Genomic DNA, 13,759 nt, shown 5'->3' with positions numbered 1-13,759 from the left:
TCTCTCTTCCGGCTTTCACCCCCAGTCTAACGGTCAAGCAGAACGGGCCAATCAGACTATTGGTCGCATCTTACGCAGTCTTTCTTTTCGCAACCCTGCGTCTTGGTCAGAACAGCTCCCCTGGGCAGAATACGCCCACAACTCGCTTCCTTCGTCTGCGACCGGGCTATCTCCTTTTCAGAGTAGCCTCGGGTACCAGCCTCCGCTGTTCTCATCTCAGTTCGCCGAGTCCAGCGTCCCCTCCGCTCAGGCTTTTGTCCAACGTTGCGAGCGCACCTGGAAGAGGGTCAGGTCTGCACTTTGCCGTTATAGGACGCAGACTGTGAGGGCTGCTAATAAGCGTAGAACTAAGAGTCCTAGATATTGTCGCGGTCAGAGAGTTTGGCTCTCCACTCAGAACCTTCCCCTTAAGACGGCTTCTCGCAAGTTGACCCCGCGGTTCATTGGTCCGTTCCGTATTTCTCGGGTCATTAATCCTGTCGCAGTTCGACTTCTTCTTCCGCGATACCTTCGTCGCGTCCACCCGGTCTTCCATGTCTCCTGCATCAAGCCCGTCCTTCGCGCCCCCGCTCGTCTTCCCCCCCCCCCCCCATCCTTGTCGAGGGCGCACCCATCTACAGGGTCCGTAGAATTTTGGACATGCGTCCTCGGGGCCGTGGTCACCAGTACCTCGTAGATTGGGAGGGGTACGGTCCTGAGGAGAGGAGTTGGGTTCCCTCTCGGGACGTGCTGGACCGTGCGCTGATCGAGGATTTCCTCCGTTGCCGCCAGGTTTCCTCCTCGAGTGCGCCAGGAGGCGCTCGGTGAGTGGGGGGGTACTGTCATGTACTGTCATGTTGTGTCTTGTCTCTGTCCTTTCCCTTCACCCTGTCTCCCTCTGCTGGTCGTTGTTAGGTTACCTTTTCTCCCCCAATTTCCACCAGCTGTGCCTTGTCTCCTCCTAACCACCTCGTCACCCCGTTTCCCACCTGTTCCCTTTTTCCCTCTGATTAGGTCCCTATATCTCTCTCTGTTTTTGTTCCTGTCCTTGTCGGATTCTTGTTTGTTGTGTTTCATGCCTGAACCAGACTGTCGTCATGTTTGCTGTAACCTTGTCTTGTCCTGTCGGAATCTGCCGGTCCGTCTGAGCCTACCTATGTTTGGTAATTAAAGAAGCTCTGTTTAAGTTAATTCGCTTTTGGGTCCTCATTCACGCACCGTAACACAATTAATGAACATGCACCTGTGGAACGGTCGTTAAGACACTAACAGCTTACAGACGGTAGGCAATTAAGGTCACAGTTATGAAAACTTAGGACACTAATGAGGCCTTTCTATTGACTCTGGAAAAACACCAAAGAAAGATGCAGGGTCCCTGCTCATCTGCGTGAACGCGCCTTAGGCATGCTGCAAAGAAGCATGAGGACTGCAGATGTGGCTAGGGCAAAAAATTGCAATGTCCGTACTGTGAGACGCACATCACACCTGTGGGACAGGTACAGGATGGCAACAACATCTGCCCGAGTTACACCAGGAACACACAATCCCTCCATCAGTGCTCAGACTGTCCGCAATAGGCTGAGAGAGGCTGGACTGAGGGCTTGTAGGCCTGTTGTAAGGCAGGTCCTCACCAGACATCACTGGCAACAACGTCGCCTATGGGTGCAAACCCACCGTCGCTGGACCAGACAGGACTGGTAAAAAGTGCTCTTCACTGACTAGTCGCGGTTTTGTCTTACCAGGGGTGATGTTCGGATTCGCGTTTATCGTCGAAGGAATGAGCGTTACACCGAGGCCTGTACTCTGGAGCGGGATCGATTTAGAGGTGGAGGGTCCGTCATGGTCTGGGGAGGTGTGTCACAGCATCGTCGGACTGAGCTTGTTGTCATTGCAGGCAATCTCAACACTGTGCATTACAGAGAAGACATCCTCCTCCCTCATGTGGTAGCTTCCTGCAGGCTCATCATGACATGACCCTCCAGCATGACAATGCCACCAGCCACACTGCTCGTTCTGTGTGTGATTTCCTGCAAGACAGGAATGTCAGTGTTCTGCCATGGCCAGCGAAGAGCCCGGATCTCAATCCCATTGAGCACGTCTGAGACCTGTTGGATCGGAGGGTGAGGGCTAGGGCCATTCCCCCCAGAAATGTCCAGGAACTTGTAGGTGCCTTGGTGGAAGAGTGGGGTAACATTTCACAGCAAGAACTGGCATATCTGGTGCAGTCTATGAGGAGGAGATGCACTGCAGTATTTAATGCAGCTGTTGGCCACACCAGATACTGACTGTTACTTTTGATTTTGAACCCCCCCCCCCTTTGTTCAGGAACACATTATTCCATTTCTGTTAGTCACATGTCTGTGGAACTTGTTCAGTTTCTGTCTCAGTTGTTGAATTTTGTTCTGTTCATACAAATATTTACACATGTTAAGCTTGCTGAAAATAAACCCAGTTGACAGTGAGAGGACGTTTCTTTTTTTGCTGAGTTTAGATTTTCCCCTCCATCACTACGATAATAGTTGTGTTTTCTTGAATGTTTTGCTTGACATTTGGTTTCTCTGAAGTGCAATTTGGATGACATCCTCTACTATTTATATTCCAGTCTTCTCTCTTAAGGCACATGTAGGCTACATGACTAATACTAAATGGGGAGTTAATTTATCATCGGTCCAAATTACCATGATTTTCTTTCTGTTCAATGTGTTTTATATGTATGGTATTAAACTAAGTGAAGAATGCCATATTATTTATCCCAGATGAGATTAAACAACTTTCTTATTGTCTAATTTCTCATCATAAATGATGCCTCATTCATTCCCCCTTTCCTTCATCCTCTCAACCCTCGACACACCATCTCTCTGTCATGGCTTCATGGCAGTAAAGCCCACTTTCTCGCTCTACTTGCTCCTCTGAAGATGCCCCCTTTTTGCTCTGTTTTTGCTCATATATTATTAAAGGCTCCTTCCCCTCTGTGGAGAATATACTGGGCCCAGTCTAGCAGAATCTGCTTCTCCAGGCCTTGCATAACTTGACACCCCCCAGAAATCCCACAAAGCAGCGGCCACTTTCTTCCCCTTTGCCGCTTGTATCGTGTGGGCTCAAACTCATCCCCTTCTTCTCACTCCCAGCCCACCTCGATTCAGCTAATAAGACTGTTGCCGTGCAGTCCTTTGCAGGGCTTTGGGCTATTTTTCCTCCTTCGGCCCTTCAGTTATTTAAAAGGTGTTGTGTCAGCAGTGGTGAAAAAAGTTCTCAATTAATAGAAAATGACTCAAGTAAAAGTGAAGTATCTCATTTAAAATGGACTTAAGTACAGTGGTAGAAAACATACAGTACTAAATTGCCATACTTGAGTAGAAGTAAAAAGTTAAAGTAGATGCTATACATTAAATTCCTTATATTAAGCTAACCAGATGCCACAATTGTATCTATATTTGTTTCATTTCTTTACATTTGTCCGCCAGATCAGAGGCAGTAGAGATGACAATGCATTATATTGATACACTACATGACCAAAAGTATGTGGACATCTTCTCATTCAAAATCATGGGTATTAGTATTCAGTTGAACCCCCCCTTGCTGCTATAACAGCCTCCACTCTTCTGGGAAGGCTTTCCACTAGATGTTGGAACATTGCTGCGAGGACTTGCTTTCATTCAGCCACAAGAGCATTAGTGAGGTCGGGCACTAATGTTGGGCGATTAGGCCTGGCTAGTAGTCGGCATTTCAATTCATTCCAAAGGTGTTCGATGGGGTTGAGGTCAGGGCTCTGTGCGGGCCAGTCAAGTTCTTCCACACCGATCTCGACAAACCATTTATGTATGGACCTTGCTTTGTGCACTGGGGCATTGTCTGCTGCAATAGCCCATTTGTGACTAGGACCGACGGCGTTCCGACATGCCATTCTGCACACCACTGTACTGCGCTCTTATTTGCCAGTTTGTGGCTGTGTACGCCCACAGAAGTGCCTCTGACTGGATGTATTTTGTGTGTCGCACTATTCTCTGTAAATCCTAGACACTGTTGTGCGTGAAAAGCCCAGGAGGCCAGCTGTTTCTGAGGTACTGGAACCGGCACACCTGGCACCGACGAGCATACCACGCTCAAAAGTAGCTTGTTTTGCCCATTCTAACGTTCAATCAAACAGTAACTAAATGCCTCGATGCCTGTCTGCCTGCTTTATATAGCAAGCCAAGGCCACATGACTCACTCTCTGTAGGAGCAAACCATTTTCGTGAACCGGGTGGTGTACCTAATAAACTGGTCACTAAGTGCATGTTTCATGGTGGCACTTGTGACATTGGGCACCCTGCACCACCCTTGAGATGTCACAGAGGGTTACCCAATCAACAGCCGTACAGGGGAGAGCCAGCTGTCTCACAACCTCAGATTGACCACCACTCTAATCTGTGTGTCAACACTCTCAAAACCAGATGTAAACACACCAACACTCTGGTCAACAAAGGGACACATCGCCCTACGTTGGTTAGAGAGAGGGACTGGTCAGTGGTCACACACATGAGTGGCTTACCTTCAAGAGTTCCACACAAACTTCTCATTGGTTGTGGTCTTGAGTAGTACACTGTGACTAACATTTTAAGAGGCACTCTGTAAGTAAAAAGGAATTATAACTCGCTATACTGTGATTATAAAACTATTTTTATATAGTCTTAATTAAGTGACTTACAAAAACCTGTCCACATGGTCTTACCCTGATGGAGCCTCAGTGCTGATAAACACCAGCAGGAAGGAGAGGGAATGTTCCGTGGAGAAGAGAGAGATTATTTTGGTCCCTCACTCTTTTCTTCCCTTGGATTAGGGAGGGGCATATTCCCCCGGGCCTGTGTAGTTCACTTCAGTTCTGTTCAACTCCTCACACCTTGTTACACAAGGCTTCACACTGAACGCTCATCATGTCTGTCAGCTCTCCTCTGCTGGGCTGGAGCACTAGTGGCCCGTCCATAAAATTAGGAAATAGAATACTAGAATGGACATTAATTATGATGGTCTAAAGGTCAGCCATTTTGGTCAACTGTTCTAGGGAAGCTTCATAATGTAAAATAATGTGACGGGTGAAATGAAGAATGCAATCTGCTTTATCTCTTAAGGTATTGCATAAGTGGACTGCGGGTATTAACTTAAAAAGTAGCAACAAATATTCAAATGTGTTGAAAAAATTCAAATAAATAGTTGAGACGGTATTAAAAGCTATCTCATGGTTGTTATCCATTTGCTCTGGTGGTGTTACATTTGGCTAGCACAGCAAATAACCACAGAGCTAGCGTGATGTGAATAGAAAAATATTAGTTTACCTTGTTAGCCAGGCGGCAGCTAGATATATTGTTGGCTGTCATGCGAGAAATTAATCTAACTCGCATACGAGTCCAACGTTTGATAGCCACATTGTTTACATCAGAAGTTAGCTAGCAGCAGTAACGTTAATTACCCCACTTTCAACCTCTCTCTCCCCCCTCACCAATCGGTCTCTCCTAGCTTTTCGTCTGCTTTCTCCCAAATTTTACCCATGTGTGTTGCCCACTTAGTTTCAATTAAGAAGCATACTGTAATTTTAATAAACTGCTAGCTTGTGCTAGGCATGTATTACCGACCTCACGGCAAAAGACCTAGCTAGTGGTTTGTTTAAATGTAGAAAAACTAGACTAAAATACAAATGCTAGCTAGCGCTGACTCATTGTGGTGATAATGTTGAACTGCATATGAATTACACCAGGATGATACATAACATGAAGAAAACCAATTGCAACATTATTTCAAGCAAAATGTATTTTGAAATTAAGTCAAATTACCTTAACACATTCCTTTCTGCACATCCTCATGATAGTGATATCCGCTACTACTGTCTCTCTCCTGTGCATGTCATCCTTAAGGCCTACCTTCATTACAAGGGTATGTACTGAATGACGCTGGAGAATAGAAGCAGGTACGGGGAGTCAGACATTTATTCGGAAACAGACAAGGAAACAAGACAGGAACAGCGTCGGAACACGGACATGAGACAATAATAATAAGATAATCCCGAAGCGGGGAACAGAGCTTGGGAACAGACAGATATAGGATAGGTAATGACACAAGTAATTGATTCCACATGAGTCTAATGATTGCTGATGCACGTGACAGGGGGAAAGGAAGGTGTGCGTACTGATGGTGGCTTGAGTGCATAATGCTGGGGATCCTGGAACCCTCGAGTGCCAGGGGGAGGAAGAGCAGGAGCAGGCGTGACAGGGTAGGGCTTGCACTAATCCATTTCACGATAGCATGCACAGTAGCTGTAGAAGTCAAATCTGGTATCCTTCAACATGGTTAGCCTCATTAATTGTCTAATGAAAAACCCACATACTGTCAGCCTTTTATTTTCTTATTAGCAAATTATTCCCACACACATACATTTTCAGATGTGTGAGTACTTTTCCTATTTCTAATAGTATCATTTCAAATGGAGAAAACATCTCAACCAAAAGATTTGCTAGTCCTGTTTCAGTATAGAAATGACGAGCCACATGTATAAGTGCATTTGACACCAGGCCAATACTAATCCCATCATATACTGTATTGGGCATGCCATAAATAATCTCACATCACCTGTAACCAAAATGGTAGAGCACAGATAGTAGAGGCAAGTGAAAAATACCCTAAAGAGTGACCACAGTGAAGGGTCACTTTTACATGGGCTGCAAATTAGCCATGTAATGCATGAGATCCATCCCTGTAAATGTGATTTCAGTTTTTATTTGTAATACATTTGAAAAAATGTCTAAAAAAACAGTTTTTGCTTTGTGAATATGGGCTATGTGTAGATTGATGAGGGAAAAAAACAATTTAATCAATTTTAGAATAAGGCAGTAACGTAGAAAAAATGTTTTTGTCAGGGACAGCCCTAAAATCAATATTATTTACACTATATATATTAAAGTATGTGGACACCCCTTCAAATGAGTGGATTCGGCTATTTCAGCCACACCCGTTGCTGACAGGTGTATAAAATTGAGCACCATCAGGTTCTTGGTCACCTACCTGACCAAGGCCCTTCTCCCCCGATTGCTCACTTTGGCCGGGCAGCCAGCTCTATGGAGAGTCTTTGTTGTTCCAAACTTCTTCCATTTAAGAATTGTGGAGGCCTCTGGGATCTTGGGGACCTTCAATGCTGCAGAAATGTTTGGGTACCCTTCCCCAAATCTGTGCATCGACACAATCCTGTCTCGGAGCTCTATGGACAATTCCTTCGACCTCATGGCTTGGTTTTTGCTCTGACATGATCTGTCAACTGTGGGACTTTATATAGACATGTGTGTCCCTTTCCAAATCCTGTCCAATCAATTGCATTTACCATATGTGGACTCCACTCAAGTTGTAGAAACATCTCAAAGATGATCAATGGGAACAGGAGTCCCCTGAGTTCAATTTCGAGTCTCATAGCAAAGGGTCTGAATACTTGTGTAAATATGTTTTTGTTTTTTTTTGTAATACGTTTGCAAAAATGTCTAAAAACCTGTTTTCACTTCATCATTATGGTGTATTGTGTGTAGATTGATGAGGAAAAACATTTATTTAATCCATTTTAGAATAAGGTTATGAGTTTAAAACATTTGGAAACGGGATGGTTCTGAATGCACTGAATGGGTACACAGTTGAAATCAGAAGTTTACTTACACTTAGGTTGGAGTCATTAAAACTCGTTTTTAAACCACTCCACAAATGTCTTGTTAACAAATTATAGTTTTGGCAAGTTGGTTAGGACATTTACATTGTTGGAAAAATGACTTGTGTCATGCACAATTGTTTACAGACAGATTATTTCACTTATAATTCACTGTATTACAATTCCAGAGGGTCAGATGTTTACATACACTAAATTGACTGTGCCTTTAAACAGCTTGGAAAATTCCATAAAATGATGTCATGGCTTTAGAAGCTTCTGATATGCTAATTGACATCATTTGGTCAGTCATTTAAGTTGACCCCAAGTTGATCTGGCTGGCTTCACTCTATGCTCGTCTGATTTACAGTGGTGGACATGAACCTTAATCTGCCCCTATTCCCCCGCCCCAATGTTCCTCCCCTTGTTATATCTGTCTAAGACAGGCGCATGCCATCAATCCATCTGTCAGTCATTGCAATCCACTCGAATGCTGCTCATTAAACTGTCAGCCATTGGAATTTAAAGCTCTACTAGACAACTGGCCAACATTGACATGGCCACAACGTCTCTCTACTATGCTCCACACTTCCATAACACTGGACAGCCACACTTCTCACTGCCGCAATGAGCTAAGAATTTTGGGGGAAGAGAAAGAATGGGCTGGTGGGAGGGAGTTCTATCTTTAGTTGTATATTTACAAAGCTCAGAGCTCCAGCTATTTTAAGACTATAATACCCCAACTTGATTGCAGGCTTCAAAGGCATCCTTTCTATCTGTGTCTGAGAATCTGTGCAGTAGTCAGTAGTCACCACACAGTCACAGTGGGCTCCAGTGACTGCCTGGCAGGGAGAGAGAGAGAGACACTACTTGACCAAAAGTATGTGAACACCTGCTCGTCGAACATCTCATTCCAAAACCATGGGCATTAATATGGAGATGGTCCCCCTTTTCCTGCTATAATGGCCTCCACTCTTCATGGAAGGCTTTCCACTAGATGTTGGAACATTGCTGCTGGGACTTGCTTCCATTCAGCCACAAGAGCATTATAGAGGTCAAATCAAATCAAATTGTATTGGTCACATACACATGGTTAGCAGATGTTAATGCAAGTGTAGCGAAATGCTTGTGCTTCTAGTTACGACAGTACAGTAATAGCTAACAAGTAATCTAACAATTCCCCAACAACTACCTTATACACACAAATCTAAAGGGATGGAGTAAGAATACAGTATGATGAACAGAGTAGCAGTAATGTAAAAGAAGGGTTGGTGGGTGGCGGGACACAATGCAGATAGCTCGGTTAGCCAATGTGCGGGAGCACTGGTTGGTCGGCCCAATTGAGGTAGTATGTACATGAATGTATAGTTAATAAATCTTCTTAGGGATAGGGGCAGTATTTTCACGTCCGGATGAAAAGCATGCCCAAAGTAAACTGCCTGTTACTCAGTCCCAGAAGCTAGGATATACATATAATTAGTAGATCTGGATAGAAAACTCTCTGACGTTTCTAAAACTGTTAGAATAATGTCTGTGAGTATAACAGAACTGATTTGGCAGGTGAAACCCCGAGCACAATTCATCCAGGGAAAGAGTTTTTTGAGGTCATTGTGTTTTCCAATGGATTTCTATGGGAATCCTGATTAATTAGGGCCCCGATTGCAGTTCCTATGGCTTCCAATAGATGTCAACAGTCTTTAGAAATTTGTCGATGTTTTTCTTTTGAGAAATGAAGAAGTAATTCTATTCATTCCATGTATCACTCTGAAGGTCCCTACTATTTTGGTGCGCGTGAACAGGAACGCGCTTCACGTTGTTTTTATCCAGTATTAGAAACAGTTTATTCCATCTTAAATGGATCGATTATTTACATACCTGAGGTTGGATTAGGAACGTTGTTTGAAATGTTTGTACCAAGTTTACAGGTAACTTATTAGATACTTTGTAGTCATGTTGGGCGAGTTGGAACCGGTGTATTTCTGAATCAAACGCGCCAAATTACTGGACATTTTTGGGGTATAAAGAAGGAATTTATCGAACAAAATGACCATTCATTGTGTCAGTGAGACATTTGGGATTGCAAAAAGAAGATCTTCAAAGGTAATTCATTTATTATATGGCTATTTCTGACTTTTGTGTCGCACCTGCCTGGTTTAATTTTTTTAATGCGTCTGTATGTCCTCAGATAATCGCATGGTCTGCTTTTGCCGTAAAGCCTTTTTGAAATCTGAAACAGCGGCTGGATTAACAAAAATGTAAGCTTTATTTTGATGTATTTCACTTGTATTTTCGTGAATGTTGAATATTGATATTCCTGTAGTTTGAATTTGGCGCTCTGCAATTTCACTGGATGTTGTCAAATCGATCCCGATTAAGGGATTGGCGCATGAAGAGATCCATAAGAGGTTTTAAAGTGACTATGCATATATGATAAACAGAGAGTAGCAGCAGTGTAAAAAGAGGGGTTGGGGGACACACTCAATGCAAATAGTCCAGGTAGCCATTTGATTACCTGTTCAGGAGTCTTATGGCTTAGGGGTAAAAACTGTTGAGAAGCCTTTTTGTCCTAGACTTGGCACTCCAGTACCGCTTGCCATGCGGTAGTAGAGATAACAGTCTATGACTGGGGTGGCTGGGGACTGTTCAGGTTATTTTATGTTTCAAGTCCCATATGGTCGATTTATTTCACAATTTACAATAATACGAGGCCCAGGAGTAGAGAGAAGAGGCATCGTCATTAGGTCTACGTGTTGGAGCAGAAGACTGAGGAATGAATAGGAAGTGGTGACGGATGGTTGCTACTATAGGTCTATGTGGTGTTTGCCCAGTTCTGACCTCTGCTGTGGGTGTTCCATCCAGAATGTGGAGACAATTTGGACTATTGAAATGCTCACCCTGTGTGTGGGCATGCATCTTTATTCCAACAGACTTTTGTTTTTCCATTTAGCCCTCTATAGACAGGCGTGTTTACTGTGTTACTCTGACTAAGTGTGACTCCATTAGCGGAGAGTCACCCTAGCTCATCATGCTGAATGTCGCTTTGGTTCCTGTCACCACCCTCTCTGTGCTGCGGTACTCCCCCGCTTTCTCCTTCCTTTCTCCTCATCTGCATGTCTGCTATAGTCTAGTCTATTGGAGCAAGAAGCACATTCAATATGAACACTATAGGCCAGATGGGACCAAAGTGGCTTCAGTTAGACTTGATTGGTGCTTTGTGTATGATATGATACAGTAGGCCTACAGTGTTGTGCAGTGACTTGTGTAGTTCTTTTGTCTGGCAGCTTTACATCTGAGTGTAAACTGAGCCTCTAGAACAACACTATGACACCGTCACTCTGACCGACCCAACGGCCTCCCCCACAGCCATTGCTGGGAATCACAATAAATGTTTTGTAGAAGGAGCATTGCAGTGGCCCATCTACCTTACACAGTCACTTTCAACAAGAGGAGATGGGACAGCATCTCTCCCTGGACCTGTCCCCCCAAAGGCGGGTGTGAAATCCAATTTAAAATGAGTTGAATTAAATACGTTTTTACTCTATATAAGTCCTAGAGCAAAAGGTTAAGGCTCTAAAAATAGGTGTGTCAGTTGGCTGCAGCTTGTCTGCTGGATTCCTTTTTTTGGAGTTTGCTTCTCCACTCTGCCTTACTATTTGTCTGTTCCTCACCACATCTCTTTTAATTAGCTCCTCCAGCAGAAGCAACTAGCTGCATGGGCCTGGTTAGATAAGGTTCAGTATTAGATTACTTGTAACGCAAGCCTCTACTGTCTCCTCACTCCTTCAACCAATAGTGTGTTGTCTCTTATTACCACAGTGTTTACTGTGACCTTCCACCATTATTATATTAAGCCAAGCTCATCCACTCACTAAGTCCCCCTGAACACGGACATTGTCTTACATATCAATTGCTTGTCGCCATGCAGGAAGTAATTGGATACGGGCTATGTTCTTATTTATGTAACAAAATTATTCAAATGAATAAATATGCCAGGAATAATTTATTTTCAGTTAAAGGGATACTTTGGGACTTTGGGAGCAACTTCCTTCAAAACTTTCACAGAGACAAAAAAAATGGTATCCACAAGTTCATTTGACTCTGGGGAAGTAGATAAAGAGCCCCATTGCCAAAATCCAGAGGAATCCCCACAGATAGAACAATGAGGCAGATGTTTTAGGGGATGTATTCACATTTAATGTGAAATCGAAGATGAACTACTGAACCACATTGGACCTGATTGAACCACACTGGACCACTCGGAACCTGACAGGACCAAGCTGTACCATACTGGACCTGACTGGACCACACTCTGCCACAGTGACTGAGCCATGCTGGAGCAGGGAGGTAGATGAGAAGTGGATCATACACCAGCCAGCCTCTCCTATAACAGCAGCTGTGGACACTCTCTCTTGCCCCTTCCCTTCATCTCTCCCTCCCTCTATCTGTCGCTCGCTCTCTCACGCTCGCTCTTTCTTTCTCTCGTGCTAGTGTAACCCTCTCAATATTCCTCTCCATAGCATCTCTCCATATCCCTCCCTCCCACCCTCTCTCTTTCTTCTCCTCCGCTTCTCTTGTCTGCATTCACTCTGCCTCTTTATACCATGCGCTAGGTATACACATGTAAGTATAATCCGGGAGACAGCGGAGGGATGGGAGTCAGTGAACAAGAGACTGCTCTCTGATTGAAAAACAGAGCTGCTGAGTAGTCACACAACCAGGACAGCTGCTGCTGCTGTGGACATTGTAAGGGATCAGAAGTTTACCTCCTGGAGTAGTTCATCATCTCTTTGTGCTCATGTGTCTCCATTCTCTGTGTTATCTGTAGAACTGAGCTCCAGATTAAAAGGAAATTGCAGAATGATTGCATCTGCCCGTCAGTCTGTGATGAGCCTCTGATTACTACAGAAAGCTTGAGTGAGACAGTCGGATGAATCGAGGACAAGCCAGTCGAGACTGCAAAGGGAGATTCATTAAACTGCTCTTCTCGTCGTAAGACGCTATACCTTTTTTTGGAGGGTGCGTCTTCGTCTGTGTTTGTGTCTCTGCCGGGACCGAGACGGTGTTCCTGTGCCAGCAATCTGAAGTGGCCGGTTGTTGGTTTCTGTAGCAGACAAAGCAGAGACACCCACACAGGCTGAGGCTGTGTTGAAGCAGGAAACCCTCGGAAGACGATAATTCTCCTCTCCTCTTGTCTCTGCAGACATAGCTGACTACCCTGACTACCCTGACACTGACCTGACTCCCCTGACACTGACCTGACTCCCCTGACACTGACCTGACTACACTGACCTGACTACACTGACACTGACCTGACTACCCTGATACTGACCTGACTACCCTGACACTGACCTGACTACCCTGATACTGACCTGACTACCCTGATACTGACCTGACTACACTGACACTGACCTGACTACCCCGACACTGACCTGACTACCCCGACACTGACCTGACTACCCCGACACTGACCTGACTACCCCGACACTGACCTGACTACCCCGACACTGACCTGACTACCCCGACACTGACCTGACTACCCCGACACTGACCTGACTACCCCGACACTGACCTTGACTACCCTGATACTGACCTGACCAAGAGACTATCCAGACTGAAAGTAGCCGTGTCTTAGACTGACCCACCACAATCTTTAACCGGAGCACCTGAAGCCGTGCCTGGTGGCTCCCAGTCCCAGCCAGGATGCAGGTGTCGTTAGTGTGTACGGACCACAACCGTGGAGGGGTGAGCCGCAGTACAGAGGAACGGCTCAACCACCGCCAGAATGCCAACAGCCCCAACACAGGCACCCGCAACAAGTTCAGGGCTGTGGCCATGGTGGCCCGTAGTCTGGGACAGCTCACGGTCCAGAGCCAGCCCACGTCCAGCGACCAGAGCATACGGACCGGCATGAAGTATAGGTAGGACAGACCCTAGTCACTGTAGACCTGAGACAGAGAATGAGGTGTAAGGACATTACGATAAACTTAATTATTGGTGTCCAACTAGACTCTCGAGTGAAGGTGCAGTCTGGAAGATCGTAACCTGGAGATCAGATGGGGATTTATAGAAAATGGGGCCATGGCATGTAAAGAATGTTTGTTTCCTGGTATCAGATTGCATACAGGA

At 45.0% G+C, this 13,759-nt stretch overlaps 1 protein-coding gene across 7 annotated transcripts in view; it reads left to right on the top strand.

Moving 5' to 3' along the window:
• The window catches only part of LOC110528020 (voltage-gated potassium channel subunit beta-2), a 146,523-nt gene that overhangs the window by 76,709 nt on the left and 56,055 nt on the right, over window positions 1-13,759 (top strand). The window contains exon 1 of one of the 7 annotated variants that reach the window (XR_005052611.1): window positions 13,115-13,551. The exons of 5 other annotated variants lie outside the window; for them this stretch is intronic. Coding sequence is in view for 1 of the 2 variants with exons in the window: in XM_036983553.1 (XP_036839448.1) it covers window positions 13,334-13,551 (218 nt within the window). In the remaining variant the exon portion in view is untranslated. Of the gene's footprint in view, window positions 1-13,114; window positions 13,552-13,759 lie in introns of those variants that run through there. One more of the 7 variants, XM_036983553.1, reaches the window with a different exon arrangement.

The sequence above is a fragment of the Oncorhynchus mykiss genome, chromosome 7 (assembly GCF_013265735.2).
Source record: "Oncorhynchus mykiss isolate Arlee chromosome 7, USDA_OmykA_1.1, whole genome shotgun sequence".
Taxonomy (NCBI): domain Eukaryota; kingdom Metazoa; phylum Chordata; class Actinopteri; order Salmoniformes; family Salmonidae; genus Oncorhynchus; species Oncorhynchus mykiss.
The sequence above is the reverse complement of the archived record's forward strand: the minus strand, read 5'-3'. Positions and strand labels throughout refer to the sequence as shown.